A 17,351-nucleotide genomic window follows, 5' to 3' on the forward strand; every position below is an offset into this window, starting at 1 on the left:
AGTGCTGGCATTTATTCTGTACAATCACAGTTTTGAGCACTGATGCAGATGTCTGCAGGTAGAACAAATATTTGATGGCACGTGATCATATTGTTGAGTACAACAGTTTTCTGACCATGGTCCGTCCATCTTTCAAATATAGATCTGTAGACGGGGAATCCAACATCCCAAGGGATTTATTTCTGAGATAAATAAGCATGATCAGAGAAAAGGGTATATAGTAAAAAGCATGCAGAATTACTGTCAATGAGCAAGCAATAAGCAAGAATGGGATCTTTGAGTGGTAGAGTGGGAGGTGAGGGTATTGAATTTCAGGGGACACATAGTACAATATACTGAGAGGAAGAAAATCATAGAGAACTGTGGTTAGAGCTATGGCCAGGGATATGTAAAAGGTAGGGCTACAACAACTGCCTAGTGTGGAGAATGGGGCATGCCATGTGTAAAAAAGGAGAAATATGGAAACAGTATTTGAGCAATGATGATATCCCACATCTTATGGGTGGAAGAATGGGAACTTGGACTATATGAGGAACATAAGAGGCACAATATTGTGCCCATGCTATGACAAAAGCCAAGATGGAAATCTATGAAAGGCAATTTGGTATTTGCAAGAAGCTCTCGAGTTAGGAGTAGAGGGATGTAACAAGTCCTCAGGATGGTGCAAAATCAATTTCCATTGGCTTGAAGTGTATGATGTCCTAGTATTGATTGATATGTAGCACATAAACCTTGACAGTGCTTTCAAGTTTGAAGTACATCGCTACTATTCACCTTTTCAGCAGTGCTGTGATAGAGGCAAGTCCAAAAAATGATTTGTGACTAACATTTTTTTCACATTTGGTATGATCAGAGAAGCTCTTGAAAAAGGTATTAGTATTAGACAGACCTAAACTAACTAACAAATAAGCTTTCTTCTAGAGAAACAGAATTGTATGCAGTTAAACAGGGCTTCACTATGTGAATATCATTGAATAATTGGTTACAAAATACTTGGTTATAACGCATCTGAACGCAGAACAGAAAAGCTAGCCCAACGCCATTAAACTTCATTTGTTCCTTATTATTCCTGGCTTTATGGACTTCTTTTTCCTAAAGGAGGAACTTTTGCTGCTTGCAGTTACTAAGTTAAATATAGAATATAATCAGTTTCCCTTAGTATCATTAAAATAGCAACCTTTTTCTCAGTAATTAAAGAAAGCCAGCTCAAAGATATACACAGGAATCTAGACAGAACTCTAGAAGTAAAAGTGTAATCTTTGTCACATTGATGACGATAAATCTCCCATTAACTTTACATTTGCTGAGATTCAGTTTACCTATGAATCCCAGTGTCACCTGAAAAGTGTCACCTCTAACCAGGGCTGTATTTTACAGAAAGGACAATCACGCTGGACTAGGATAAATGTAGGAGCCTGGAAGAGTCCCCAGTCTAGAAGATGGTGATGGAAGGGTAAAGTTAGCATGGAAGGGTAAAACCAGTTCTGCTGAGATACTGCCATTGATAGCACAGGGGAAACCCTAAGATTTCATCCCAAGGATCCAACCCACTTGGAGCAACAATTCAGTTGAATGGAACTACCAAATCTCCAAGGAGACTTTTCTAATAAGAAAAACTTATAATTGATTCTTCAATGAAAAAAAAAAAAGACATAGTGCTGATATTTATGAACTTCTTCTTTGAATTATTTTTTAAATATTTAGTGTTTCTGGAATTCTTCTGAATTTGTCCTTTGTTATGATGATTTATCATGGAGGAAGTTTACCATCCTCTGGAATATTGAGGGGACTGCAAGAACTAATGTTTGTAGCAAAAATATTTATCACATATTCCTTCTAAATTGCCCTTTATTCTTTCTTTAAGACATGGATATATTTTAAAGATTTTGTAAAGTGTTCTTCTGGGAAAGAATATCAGCATTAATTCTCAAAAGCATTGATTATTGCCACAGAACATGACTGTTCAATTTAAAATACCTTTCTATTTCAAAATCCTCTTTACCTTTTTTTTTTTAAAATCGATATAGTTTTTAAATTGTCAGAACTGAAGAAAATTATTTGATTTTCTCTTTGCATCAGTCCTTTGCAGCCTTTTGATTAATCAAAAATTTCATAGTTTCAGCCTTGTTCTGACCCAAAACAATTGTTTCTTTTACTTTTTGGAGTTCATCATTATTTGCTTAGCTGTACAGCCTTGGTGCTGCCTCTTGCTGCTTTGTCATTGTATTGTGAACTTTTCTGCTCAGCTCAACCCACTGAGATGGAGGAGGTCTCATCCTGATTTTCCTATGGGGTGCAGGAAGAAATAGCAACCTGCTGACAAGTTCCCTTTTAAACCTGTTGCCATAGTAACAGGCAGAAAATCTCCCTCTTTCCAGAACCTTCAGAGTGGGAATTTTTCAAATCAGGGTGACATCTCTTTTCTGCCTGGCTCAGCTCAGTTTTGGGTCTGTGAGAAACAGTGCAAATATTAATTTCCTTTTCCTGCAAATATTAGCACCCAGATTTTCCATGTGGTGGTGACAGATGAAACTGAACACTGCTCCTGGGACAAGGTGGTGGTGTCAGTACCCACACCCTTGGCAAATTTGACACAGGGCATTGCTTATGAAGAGAAATGACTTTGTAAAAAGATATAAAAACCCAAATGAAATTGCATAAGAAAATCAAGTGGATTAATAAAACATCAGAAACAACCTATTTGATTAATCTTACATCCTTCCAAATATCTTCTCCTGTTTATGATTGGACCTTGGGCCTAACGGGATTTTTGCAGAGTTATCTGACATCACAAGCTGTTTAATTTTTAGAAACAGATTCTGGTCTGCAGATTGTAGTTGTCAACAGCCTATAATTAAAATGCAGGATAGTTACCATGTTTTTATATCATGCTCAGGCCATATGATATGTTTTTGTTCTAAGAATGAAAGTAATTAACAGAATAAGTTCTCAGGCATATCTAAAAGGATTTTAAAGTTCAAAATTTACTTTCTGAAAAAAATTCCCATTATTTCAGTAATATTTTCTATTCTCTTGATCATCAGGTCAGTGAACTTTTACATGTTAGTTTCTGGGTACAAGATAAGAAAGGATTACAAGTGGAATTGTTAAAGAGGTATGATGGAATTTAAAAAAAGGCTATTTTTTTGCAGTATCTGTTAATCTAGTTACAATAAGCAAACAAGACAGTGACACAGAGACATATTGGGACATATATTGAAATCTTCTTCTATGTCTAAAAGACTTTTATATCTCCTTATGAAATCACCTGTTCACACACTTTAATTAAATGGAAGACAGATAGACCTATGGTTACAGGATTAATTTGGGACAGTCAAGATTTGCTGTCCAGTCATGATTTTTTTTGTATGGTCCAGGATAAGGCCATGCGATGTGATGACTGGCCACCAAGAGGCTTGACTTTGGCCTCATTGGGTTCAAGTTAACCTTTGTTTATATCTCTTGTAGACTCTCTACCTCCATTCCCCACAGCACAAGAATAAAAATAACTTCTGTACCTCTGAAGGCTAGTGTCAGAATGCAGGGAAACATTTAGTCTCTGGGATAATGTCCATCTAAGAATTTAAAATATAGTATTTGTTACTATGCTTGCTAATTACAGGGATGTCAGTACAGCAGTTTATTTTGTGTGGCCAAGCCCTGTGTCTGAAGTCCCACCATCTCCAGTCAAACTCTCCGTCCATTTAACAATCCCTCGATGATCTGGTGGAAGCACGGATCTGGTGCATCTGCAGCATGGATCTGGTGCAGAGGAAAGTCAAGCACTCACTGCCAGCCCCTTGTCTATTCTTGAGAAAATTTCCTGTAATGTCTGTTATACAAAGCTAAAACCCATGAAAAGTGCAAAGTGTTCAGACACTGAATGCAGTGAGAAAGGATGGATAACTAGCTAGAAAGTCAGACTAGAAAGTCAGGCCTGTATTTACTTATTTAAAGAACAACCATATCCTTTCTTCCTTTCAACACATAAGGTCATAAACACATGATCATGCAATCAACAGTGATTGAATAACCATGAGTTACTGTCTGACACTTGAACCGTACCAATTAATCAAAAGCATAACTGTATCAACTGTGAAATAAAACCACATTTTTGTAATGTGTCCTTAAAGTCCCTTACAGTTTACTTTGCAACTGGGGCAAGTTAAGAGCATTATTAGTATCTGCAATTTGTTTTATAGGCTTTAACCTTTTTCTTAACGTCAGTTCAATATCCTTTCCTGAAGAGAAAACAATAATTTACTGAAACAAAAAGCTGCTTAGCATTAAAAGCTGCCAACTTCTGTAAAATGTTTTCCTTGCCTACAAAAAGGAGTTAAAATAGTTTTTCATAATCTATTTTTCCCTCTGTACTCTGTGCATGTGCTACTTATTAAAATCTATATTTAAAGAAAAGTTCATCTTATTTTCCCTGTTCATGTGTTTCTTTTACTACTTGAACGTCATTGGAGCATTTTCTACCTCTTGTTAAGATTGCACTACTTGTTTTTGACAGCCAAAGCAAATTGCTCGTTTATCTCAAACATGCGTAAACAAAATAAGATTGTGTGAAGTTTCCAGTTTGTATAGAAAAGAGTGGTTTCAGAAAATGTTTATTTTCTTAATACATTATCATTGTGCAGATTTTATAACCACTAGCTAGAAGAAAGCTTGGAATTGGAAGGACTCCACTTTCCATGAGACAGAGTGAGCTGCTTGGGATCACACGTCATATCTCTTGATCCCACTACTGTGCCCTGCTGCCTTTTATCAAGTTGCTTATTTGATACATACCTAGTGAAAAGAATAGGAATTTTTGATGTGTATGACTTGTAACCATGACAATAGTTATCACTATGAACTCTATTAACAAATAAATGGTAATGGAAAAGGTATGAAATACTGTTCTTGAGAACAGCCTAGAAATGCTTGGTAAGCTTTTTTGAAGAAATCCATTGCATTTCTGCCTATTTTCACTAATGAGGTATTTTACAGAATCAATAACGTAAAACAGTTGAGATCAGTCCCATCCCTTGACACCTTTTCCCAATTAAAGCAGTGAATCATTGTATTAATAATGTTATTTAGTGACTATTCAGCATTTTTACTCCGGTGAGATACTGTGCAAACATTATTTAATGCCCACTAAAGCCCTGAAACCTCACTAGGAAATATTACACCCATTTTACAAATAAGGGCCCGGAGCCAGAGATTTCTCAGTACCAGTGAGACTGCAACTTGAAGCTCCTTGAGACAGTTAGAGTCTAGAATAACGAATGGCCCTGCAGTTAAAGCTACCTTAAAGAATATCATCACTGCCTCAACTTGAGGCAATTATTTTACTTCTCAAGGAATCCCTTTCTGTCTTCTTTTCAGGAATGAATGTCTCCATCAGTCCTTCAGAACGAGGCTGTTCATACAAAATGATTACATAGTCATTGGGGTATATATGTATGTTTACAAAGAGTGAGCTCATTTCCATAGCTTAGTGATTAGAATATCCACTCATATTCAGATTTCTCACCAATTGATATTAACTTTATACATGTGAAACAGCAAGAAAAAAGTGGAGGCTGAGAAAGTTCTTATAGTTTGTAGCTTTTTCATTAATGTGATGTTCAGTTCATGTATTTGAACTGAGACCTTCAAGTAGGGAAACACATCAGAGGACAGAAAGACAGATATATCCCAGCTGTCTGTAGAATCATTACTCACTAGCAGAGCTGTAAGTACAGAGCTTGTCTACACTGAACTTCCCAAAATTTTTATAAAATCTTTCCAATTTCCACCTTCCATGGTATGCTCCTGCCTGTTTTACAATGATCCTCTCTAAGGGAGAATGAAACATCACCTGTTTTTACATTACCAATGTTATCCAGTCCACCTATTTTGGCCATGTGCAGTTTGACAGGAAAGGATTTCCTTCTGAAAATATTAAAATAATCCACCTCTTTTTTCATTACCCAGTATCTACTTGCAGAGAACTCCAATAGGGACCCAAAATTTAGAAGCAAGGACACATGTTTCCTTGTTTTTAGCACTTTTTTTTTCCTTCCCAGCCCCCTGGCTTCAAATGTCTGAATTTTTTGAAAGCAACTTATTTTTTTTCTAGCCTGGTTGTGATTTTATTCTTGTTTTTTTTACTTGCTTGCTCCTTATTTCTGTGACTTCATCTGGCTTCATCTTCTTCCTAATCAAGGTGCTGGATGATTGATCAGTTTAGAATATATTTTTATGTTAATTTTGCTTACCTATTTCATATGAGTGTCCTTACTCCTGTAGACACACCTGATATTTAATATTATTGACTTTTACATTGTTTACTCCAGCTTCAGAAATCCTGCAGTTCTTTCTCAATCACATGGGAAGGAGAACAATTTTGACATACTTCTAGGCCATGATTCATCTCACTCTACATAAAGCTTCTCAAGTAGGCCAAATCTGCTATGTCCTAGAAAAGTCCATCGTTCTTCACGGACACGGAAGTCTAGATATCTACAGTTTTGACATCCACATGTGAATTACTTTCCAATTGTTAGATAAGATGAATTCCACCCTGGGGCATTTGAACTCCTTTCTGTGTGGCATGAATTGGGGCAGCTAGGTGAAAAAACCCCAAATGTCCAAGAAGGCTGAGAATTGTGCACATTCCAATTGGGTGTAATTGAGTGATAACACTACCTGTTTTAGAAAATCCTGTTCTAAGAGATTATTTAAACATAATGATACACAGTGCCTGAATTCATGCTCCTTGTTCAAACTATTTGCTTTTTTCCCTTAATATAGCAACAATCATTTATCTTCCTATCAATGTGCAACAATAAGGCCAAGACGAGAGTTTGCAATATTCTTATCAAATACAAAAATACACTTATAACGTAAAATAAACTGTTGCAGTGTATTAACATGAGCATATGCATAACAGGAGAAAAACTACTGTTACATTAATTTCTTGAATAAAGGGAGCTTTAACTACCAAATATACAGAAATCACTTCCCGTATTTGTCTTCTAAAAATAACCACATAAAATAAGTGCATATAAATCAAAATTTAAAACAGTGTCAATCTGAATATGAAATTCTGGGAACAGAAACTCAATTTTTCACAATCTAAAAAGTGTCAATCTGGCTACACTGAAGCCAGTGAGACATTTTACTATTAGCCTTGTAAGACAGGTATCAAGGTTTCCCTCTTGAGCTTTCTCAGTTTCTGATTTCTTCTTGATTCTGTTACTTTTTTAAATTTAAAAGGTAACATCAAAAACTCTGTAATTATCTTTTCTAAGGTCAAAAGGAAAAAGATAAAAGAAGGAAGGTTGATAATTTCCTCAAACACCTTCTTTCGAATTTTTGATTGATTAGATATTACTCAAATCTGACTTTTATTTCTGCTTTCAGTTCTCTAACCTTATATAGCAGGTGAGAAACTCCCAGAAGGACTGGACTGAGAGGTTTTTGGCCACTCTCATTAACACCGCCTGGTGCCATGCCTGCTGTGGGCTTTGTGGCTGGGGAAAGGCTGTTACACAAGGCACCCTCCTGACTCCTCACCCCACGGCTGCACCCAGCCTCTGGATGTACAAGCAGCACAAGTTATCTGAGAGATGGTATCTGTACCTAGCTCCTCCTCTGGCGTCCCTGGAAAACTGAAGCCCGACTTGAGCAGATCGCCACCCTCTTCTTCTGAAAAGACAGAAACAAAGTAGCTATTTAACATTTCTGATATTTTTGCATACCCACACATAAACTCTCCACTAGTTTTTAAAGCTACCCAGTGACACCTATCACCATTCAGTTTGTGTGATACTGTGAAGCTCTCGAGATGCTGTTATCTGCAGTATCTATTGCTCTTTGCTGGTTGTTCTAGTGTTCTTCTATTACTTTAAAAAAAAAAAATCCCCAGACATTTTCACATGACTAGTGTCATAATATTCATGAATGCCTTTTTTTTAAACATCTTTTACATTGTTCTTTTCAGCTTTGCTCAGTCACATTGAATTCTACCACCTTTTACCCTTAGTGTATTTATTCCAAGAAGAATCATTATTGTCAGTCTTTCAGTTGTACTTTTAGCACTTCCCTCCTCTGATGATAATAATACCACTCATGATTTCCAGGCCACTTTCTTTTCCTTTTATTCACAATCATTTCAATTTTGCAATTCTGAACTCTGACAATGCTGTGACGGTGACTTTCTCCTATCAATAACATTCACTTTTGTGCCAGAGACAACTTCTGTAATTCTGGAAGAGTACTTAGTACCAGTGATGTGCCTCACTGGATGAATGTAGGGAGGTAGGCAGAAACCCACTGGCCTGACAGCAGCTCTCAGCTACTCTGCCTATGTGCCTTTCAGAATTGCAACTTGTAGCCTCTGCATTGTGCTCTCGTCATGTTGGCGTACAAATTAATTTGGACCCGGTGCCTAGGTCAGATATTTTGAACATGGAGCTGCGTATGGAAAATTGTGTCTGTAGCACTTCCTTAGGGCACAAATGGTGCACAGATTAGGATACAAAATATGACAGTAACATGTTTCATGTTCACAATAGTTCATAGTAAATTATGCTACCTTTTTAATATTTTAAAAGCATTTTTCATTATCCATAAAAGTTCTTTGAATATACACAGCCTTCCACTATCCTCTTTCTTACAATCTGTGTGGATTACAAACGCAGACACCTTAAAAGAACAGTAAAAGAGTGGAGTATTCCATAGCCACTCACTACACGTTCAACCAGCAATTCTTAGAGAAAGACAAAACCAGGTATTGCAAACCATATTTCTCTAGTGCACGACTGAGGACTGATGACTTCTAAATAATTCATGTCAGTTCATGTTCCTCATATCCTCAGGCAGACATTCCCATAAGCTTGAACCAACTCAGATTTTTCTTAAGAGAGTACTTCAATTGCTGTATCAGACAAGCTGGTCATTTTTGTGGTTCAGCTTAGAATGGATATACTGTTTGGCCTGTTTCAATGCTCCATTTAACAAGTACATGCATTTTTTAATATTTCTTGGTCTTTTTTATTTATTCTACGATTTTTCCCCAATTATCTCACAGCAAGTAAAGTAAGTGAATATACCCATGTGGGTACTCTCAAACAATTGTTCCTGGTTTTGACAAATTGTGAGGTTAGAAATACAATTGATAACAATGTATAACAATGAGTTGATAACAATGGGTAGTGTAGCACAGATACTGCATAGAAAATAAGTCCTAAGGAAGTTAAGAATGCTGGATAAGCTCAGTTGTCAAATAAACATCCTGTTTATAAAATCAATTGTTAAATAAACTCACTCTGCTAAACTACAGCAACTACAGCCTACTAGAGATCTTGTTAAGTGATGGATAAGAAGTAGTACATGATCTTAAAAATGACTGGCATATGAATTTAAATTAAATTAAATTTTCAGAGGTAATGGACAACTCTAATTAAATAAAAGCACAGATTAGGCAGTTTCCATGGAGACTTTGCTCACATGATCTGCCTATATTGTACAACTCATATGCCTGTCCTCTAATTTAGCTGCTCAGGAGTGAGGAATAGAATAGTTACAACAAAAATTTTCCAAAGCATCCTTTGCATTCATGTAATTAACTAGATCTTACTGTTAACTTCATAATAAAAATTTACATTGAAACAGTAGATTTGTATTTTTTAAGAAGAAGCTATTAGTTTATTCCAAAGTTAAATCATACCTATATACTCAGAAACACTTACAGAACGATTCAAAGAAAATAAAATTCATAGCATTATTTCTTCCTTGCAAGTAGTCAGCATTATTAGCAGAAGCTTTGCCCAAAACTAGATAAAAATTTTAGGGTAAGCTGAACTAGAGTAAACTTTTATGGGTTTGGTGTGTTTGAGAAAAAACAGGAGAAAATAAATTTTGTTTCCAAAACCAAAGTGGAAGGACAGACAATGGGATCTGTAAGTCAGATTCTGATTTTGCCTTAAGAACTCCTGTGCAAATTTCGAGAACTTGCAGTTAATCTCTTTCTGCCTCAACTATCCAGTAGAATTAGGATGAGAATTCACTTCTTTCTTGTAGCTATCCTATATGAACACATTTGTTAGCATCAGTGAGCTTGTTGTCTTAAAGAGCCTATAGAGAGGATAAAAGATAATTTCCACCCTGCAAAAAAGCTGTATTCTGTCCTGAATAGGGCCAATTGCAAACCTTTCAAAGGAACTTAAAATTCCTTTGTGTTTATGAATCTAATCCCTTATGTTTATGAATCTGTATGAAGAATATGACTAGCTTCTAGTGATTATTTTACTTCCTAAGCAAGAGGACTTCTTACTTCTTTATATTTGATGACTACACCCATTCATATCACTAATTCATTGTTTAGACTGTCTTTTCGAAAGTCAGTTCCTCAAGTCCTGAAAGAGCTTCATTTTTTGTATTCTGCACTTACGAAGCAGAAATTAAAGTCTCAGGGGCTCCTGCAGTACTACAAAGACAATCTTTGTGTGAGGTTGAACTGTACTTGAAAGTCATATTATTACTTTCAGCAACAGACATACATTGTCTTTGTTTATTCAGTTTTCATTTTTCCTAGAAATTACCATTTTTATTATTGACCATAGAAATGAAAAGCAAATCCTTCATTCATGAGCACAGCAAAAATTTTCATATCTCATGGTAATGAAGTCAGGCAGACTATCACAGAATTCTCATGCATGCTAAAATTAAAGTGTCACAAAATGCATGCATTCCTTTTATGTCATTCATCTCCCCTGTCTCATAGATCCATAGTACTTTAGCTTGCCCTTTCCTGAAAGTGGGCCTAGTGGTAGAACATTCTACATCAGTGGACATAGAGGGAAATGGTAGACTTAGCATGGAATATTTTGATGGGCTATGATTTGCAAAGACAAGACTATGAAAATTGGATGACTTACAATTTAAGGTTTGAAACTGTACTGAACACACAATCCACAGACAAAGTATACATTTACTAGTTTTAATCCCTTCTCAATATACAAACTGCTGCATCACCACCTGGTCTAAAAAGAAAGCAAAAACATGTCCCTGAAACTGAAACTAAAAAATAGTGGGAGAAGTCTTCACTCTCAACAGAGCTCAAAATAGTGACAAAAAATGATATGCTTTAAAAGTACAGAGATGTCTGATTCTGTTGAAGTTGAATGTATGGTAAAATGATGCTGTGATCTGCATAAATAGAAGGAGAGCACAAACTCATTTACCTCTAGTGTCTCATTTTCTTTTTGAAAAATATGATGGATCTATCATGCATGCCAGTGCAATGCTGCACAGCTGACACTCAAGACTGTGATAGAAACCTTTCACAGCTGAAGTTCTCCAGATTTAAGCTTGGAAACAACAGGACACATTGCTGAACCAGAACCAGACTGACCGATCCAGACAGCTCATTCAGCCCTGAAGCTACTACGTGTACCATGGGAAATGACATTGTCCGGCCCTTGAGATCAAGATGCACAGTGCAGCTTTTGTCCTCAGGATGGGCTGGATGTCTGTTAGCAGTGCACCCTGGCTTGTGCTGTTCCTTATCCTGCTAAGGAGTCATTACCTAGGGAAGTGCAGATTGGCATAGGCCAAACCTGGCAAGAGCATGTGCTGTGGTAGGGATGATTGCTGCCATTGCTCGGGTGTGTGCTTTGTCCCTGGTGAGTTACAAGTACAGAGGGAGGAGACAGCTACTTTTATGAAGCTTTCTGTGTTTAGAGAACAGATTACAGCACAATGTAAATCCAAAATAAAACTGCTGAAGGCCACAGAAATACATATATGTAAAATGTCAGCAAAAGAGATGCAACTAATCTCTTGGGAGTCAATTCTCAATCATATCTGAGCTGCACTTGGTACTGGATTGCAGTTGAGTAGGATATACTTTGTGTTCTGGGTCAGGGAAGTTTCTGTATGAGGTAATGGACACATGCTGTCTTCTATCTAGCTCTTGTTTGCCTGTGGTATAAGTGAGCATTTTGACAGTCATTTCACAGAAACCATTTGATACCGCTGCATTTCCTCAGTTCAATAATCACTTTGCCATCCTTCAAATTTTATGATCTCAGTTTTAACCTCTCCACCACATACTCTCTGACCCGACCTATCAGTTTAAATTCCTTACCTACAAAGTCTTGCACCAAGATATGCCTCTTATGTTGGTCCTCATTTTTCATACATTCATTCTGCTCTTAATAGCCAGGCATGCTGTTTCCATCTCCTAATCTTACTTCTTTCATAACCTATCTATCCATAAAACAGGCTCCAGTCTCGGTGCGCTTGTTGCTCACCTACTTTAAAAGGGTTGCATCAGCAAGACCTATACTCAATTAACTGCTTTCTTCATCACAATACGATAGTAAGACTGAACTACATCTGGTACTGAACTACTCACTTCATTGGATTTTAATTTATTATTGGCCTGCTCTGGACCTCCCTCCGATTATTTTCTGTGTCTGCTCTTCTTTCAGGCTGTAAGCTCCCTATGGTACTTACCGTTCTTTCAGTTCTGTCTTATATAGCACCTGGCATATTAACTCTGACAACAGATAAAAGAAAACATAGGCCTTAAAATGTCTGGATTAAACAGCAGGTGCAACTTCATTTGATCACACAATTACAGAGTGTAAAATGTGTTCAGAGTATGAATACAGGCCTCCTGCCACATCACTCCATGATCTGAGAAAATCAACTCACCTCTTCCACAGTAGAGAGACTTAGAGATCTAGAAGAGGTATATCCTGTACCTCATACTCCACTAGCCTGTTACTCAATTAAAGCATTTCTTGCAGCTGACCTTTGAGCCAGATACCCCCAGTCTGCTCCAGGGTATGTATCACTGAGAAATGTCATTACACTGAACCTTACCTAAGGGAGATGGCCAGATGCATGCATGCATGGGTGGAAACCTCTCTTGGGAGACTGTCAGTTGGCTTGCTTTCAACCTTTCCCAGGCAGACAAAATCACTTGTGGCAAGCCTATTCTTTTTCTCGTTTGATCTCCAAGAGGTTACACCAATTCGGTATTACGATACCTGTATAGCAAATTAGGCATGGCAAACGCCCATTCACTGGCCTTGAGGCCTGATGATGTGGTCTAGCCATATCTTCAAGAACACACTGGCTCCATCCAAATTGTTGTTGGCAACAGTCTCTTGCCCATGCCAACTCACTTGTCAAGCCTGGGAATTATTTAGGACAGTGAAAATTAGTTGGCCAGGCTTAAAACTAAGACAGGGACTGCTCTAAACAACGTTACAAATAATCAAATCCCTATTTTCTAGACCTCTGTCCGGGTATTGTTTAATTTACTATTACAGATGTAGCCCAAGTAGCAGTATTGTAAAATACAGTATTCCTGTGTGTTGTTTTGATAATATTCTGGTAAGCAACAAATTCACAGAAGCACAACAGGGCTGGGGAAATTCTGATTGAAGTAAAAAGATTATAGGACATTTAACGTTACTGAGGTTTCCTTTGCAAGAGTTCTGTGTGAAAAATATTAGCAGTGCTGCTTTTGTTTGTCCAGTTTTATTCTTACTTCACACACACACACACACACACACACACACACACACACACACACACACACTCAAGTGTTCCTGATGGATCCAGCAAAGATCTGTTCATCCCAGTATGTTGGCTCAAGCACGGGCCCAAAGTAGATGCTGCTGGAAACAGGGCAAGTACTTAGATTGCCTAGAATATCTTCTAACTTCCCGCAACCAGCACTTAAGGACTTCCTGAGATGGAAGTTTAATCTAGACCATTGCTTTCAGTAGCCACCAATGGATCTAAGCTTTATGGATTCATCTAATCTTTTCCAAGCTCATTTATACTGATAGCCTCTACTGCATCCTGTGCCAATGCACCTCACAATTTAATTATCCTTTATTTAAAAAAGAATTTCCTTTTTGTTTGTTTATCAGGATGCCTGATAATTTAATTAGGTGCCCTTAGTTCTTTGGTTGTGAAAAATAATGGATCATCGATCCCTATATCATTTATAATTGTGTAGACATCTACCATGCCCCTCCCTCAGTCTTCTTTTTTCCAAATGAGGAATCAATCCATTCAGTATTTTATTATGACAAAGTCATTCTAAATCTTAAATCATTGCTCTGTATGTTTTTGCTACTCTGCTATGCCATTTTCAGATAGAGCAGCCAGGAATTCAACTAGCTTTACTGTATGGGTTTTCCTAGTGGCATGATGCAATCTCTTTTTTTCTTTCTCTCTATTTTTTTGATATTTTCATCTGCCCATTTCACAATTCATAGATTTCATTATTCATATTAATGTGTGCACAAGCGAAACAATTTGTTTGGCTTTCCAAACACAAACACATTTCTCATATATTACTCTAATAAATATTGAAGAATCCTGGCATTTTACTTAGCTCAGGGCACTACCAAGACTGCTAAAACCAAGCAATCATCTTCCCTACTCTGCAAAGACCAGGACTGATTCCTAGTCTTTTGCTTTAATCCAGCCCATCCACTTTTATATAGCATAGTTCCAGATAGCAGGACTGTGAGAGCAGGCTTCAGCTATCAGAAAGTAGCAAGGCACATAGCCTATTAAATTAAGGAGAGGAAGCTGTCTATATGCCACAGGTCCTTGTAAAAAGTCCAAACTGAAAAATATTTCAGGGGATGACAGGAGATGTCAAGGGTCATCTTGGTCTTGACAACACCACTTCCTAGCTTTTGCTAGCTGAAAATTATCCAAAAAACATGAGTTGGCTTAACAATATTGTGGTGATCCACTTTGATTCACCACAGCAGCCCTTTCTGAGATAGACAGGGTCACTTCACTCCTCAGAAGCTTTTCTGAGCCACCTTATCCCTTTTACCCTAGAGATCTGCAAGTTCCTCTTCCCTTCCTCTCTTCAAGCAATAAATACAAAAAGGCTCTGGATAATGCTGTGCAGTGTTAAAGCAGATTCATTTTTCAGCCATTCTAGAATTTAAATGACTAATTCAGTTAAATAACTCTATCTTTTCTTATCAAAATTAACAAATGACTGCAAGCAAAAAAAAGCAAGCCAGTGATAACACATTTTGTTCAGACATGGCTCTGTGTGATTGTGCACTTCAAACAGCCTAGGAAATTCGTGAAAGCCCTTTATTCCTCGATTTTTCACAGCTGAATGATTGTGTCAAGCTCCTGAGTAAGCCATTTACCTTTTATCGCTTTTCAGTATCTGTGAGCAGAATCCCAAATCTTCTGTATTAAAAAGCAGGCATATTAAAGAATATATTAGCTAATTATTGTGAATAATGACTCTTATTCTGTGAGCCTAGAACTTCTGGATACCTCCAAAATCCCTTTAGTTCTCCCCTCCTACAGCTCTTCAGAATCCATCCTTCTTAGTTCTCCCAGGTAAAATGCAACAACTGCCCTTTGTAAATATTCCTCTTCCACCTGCTGTGACAGACTTTAGAAGGACTTGCAGCTGTCTCCACAGTGGATACCTGAGGAAGTCTAAGGAGTCTGGCTTGGGCCTTGGCAGAGAGTAAATAGAAAATGCAGCTCAGGAACACAGTTACAATGATTTTGCACAGCTGCAAATGTGTAATTAACACTGGTGTCAGAGGAGTAAAATGCTTACTGAGTCTATTAAAATACCCAAAGAAATTACAAGAAAACATACTTAAAATATATATCAAAGTTAGGAAATGCCAGGAGAAAGTTTAGGACAAAGTCCACTAGTGACTGAGGAGTACACATATGAGAAAACTTGACTTACTTCTCTCTTAGAAATACACACACAAAAAAGGCCCTGTATTTCCCTGATTTGTGAAGGATCTTTTTCTTACTGGATGGGTGTAGATATTTAATGATCTTTCTATCTTCCGCATTTGCAGACATTTAGGAAAAATAAGCCACAGAGTAAATTAGTCTTTTAACATAGTTCAAATGCACTTTGAGGAAAAGCATTTCTTTAAGACACTCCTTAAAAATGACTCTAATGTTAAACTACGTTTGACAGAACAAAGCTTTTGTAACCTTTCCATTTTCAGGTTAAAACTAGATGTGCTCACACTATATGTACTTTACTGTTTGGTGGAAACCACAACTAGATCTACAACAATTATTACTAAGAGGTCATGGCATTCTGTTTTCATAGCTTTGTTTTATTGTAGGGCAAAAGATCTGAGCACTGTCTCCATCTTTCAAATGTCCAATAAATAAGATCTTTTAATGTTAGAGAACAGCTGCATTTGTTACACTGATCTACCACAGCAGGAGGCATTTAGCACAAAAAACCTCTGACCCCACTGGGATGTGAGGGCAAAGACAGCAGTACCACTGAAAACTGAAATTAGCTATTAGTAGCTGCATCTGTGAAAAGCCTCAATAAGGCCTTTTGACATTAGATGATGAAGCTATATATTACTAGAGATGGGTTGAGTATGGGGTTTTCTGTGTGTGAAAGGATGAAATCAGAGTAGAGGAAAAGCTCAAATGTATTAATTCCTGCACGAGCTGATTTTTGGTGAGGGCTTCTGTGAATACTTAAATGCTGCTGCTATATGACTGACAGCTGATGTTTTTTTATTTAATAAATATGATTATATAAAATATAGCTTTCTTTTAGCAATTTAATCTGATACAGAAGGCCAGTATCTTTTAAATAAGCCATTTTTGCCTCTCAAAAACAGCAATAATAAACAACAAAGTTTCTTCTTGGAAAGACTCATGGGCCTGGAGTATCTGTAGCACATCAAGGCTGATGGATCATCAGATGCTGCATTTCTTTGTTTCCATTGTCCTGTGGACACTGCTCAAGCTATGCTTAGTGGCTCAGATCTGTCCCTCAGACTTGATGTATTTCTCAGAACTGGTCATTAACTCCTTCACCCCTCTCACCTCCCCCCTGCCTCCAATGCACTTGCAATGCAAATCTTGCTGTTTCATCTGCTTCCTTTCATCTTTCTCATCTTCAGCCACTTCCTTTCTCCCATGTCCCTCTTTTTTCCACCACCTTCGGAGACTTGCATTATTTTTTTTCTTCTTTTTCCTTTTAACACACACCCATCAGTCTTTCCTTTTTTTTTCTTCATTCTCTTCTTCCATCCTTAGCCTAAACACTATCGAAGTACAAGTAATATGTCACCTGTTAAAGCTCACTTGAAGATTTTGTGCATGTATGTGTGCTCCCAATTATATGCTCTACTGAGTTATTTACACAACAAGGTCTTTTTTAGGAAGGACTGTGAATAATTAGAAATAACAAAGAAATTGCCCACAGCAATTTTCAATTACAAATTTAAATCCCCCAACTTAGATTCAAGTTAAAATTAATAAAGTGAGAGACTGAGATAAAATAAACTTTTACATTT

At 37.2% G+C, this 17,351-nt stretch overlaps 1 protein-coding gene across 2 annotated transcripts in view; it reads right to left on the reverse strand.

The window, feature by feature from the left end:
• Positions 1-17,351, reverse strand: part of DLGAP2 (DLG associated protein 2) — a 466,793-nt gene that overhangs the window by 90,783 nt on the left and 358,659 nt on the right. The window contains exon 4 of one of the 2 annotated variants that reach the window (XM_061989737.1): positions 7,618-7,683. The exons of the other annotated variant lie outside the window; for it this stretch is intronic. Within the exon in view, the coding sequence (XP_061845721.1) occupies positions 7,618-7,683 (66 nt within the window). The remainder of the gene's footprint in view (positions 1-7,617; positions 7,684-17,351) is intronic. 2 annotated transcript variants of the gene reach the window in all.

This window comes from Colius striatus, chromosome 2, assembly GCF_028858725.1.
Source record: "Colius striatus isolate bColStr4 chromosome 2, bColStr4.1.hap1, whole genome shotgun sequence".
NCBI lineage: Eukaryota > Metazoa > Chordata > Aves > Coliiformes > Coliidae > Colius > Colius striatus.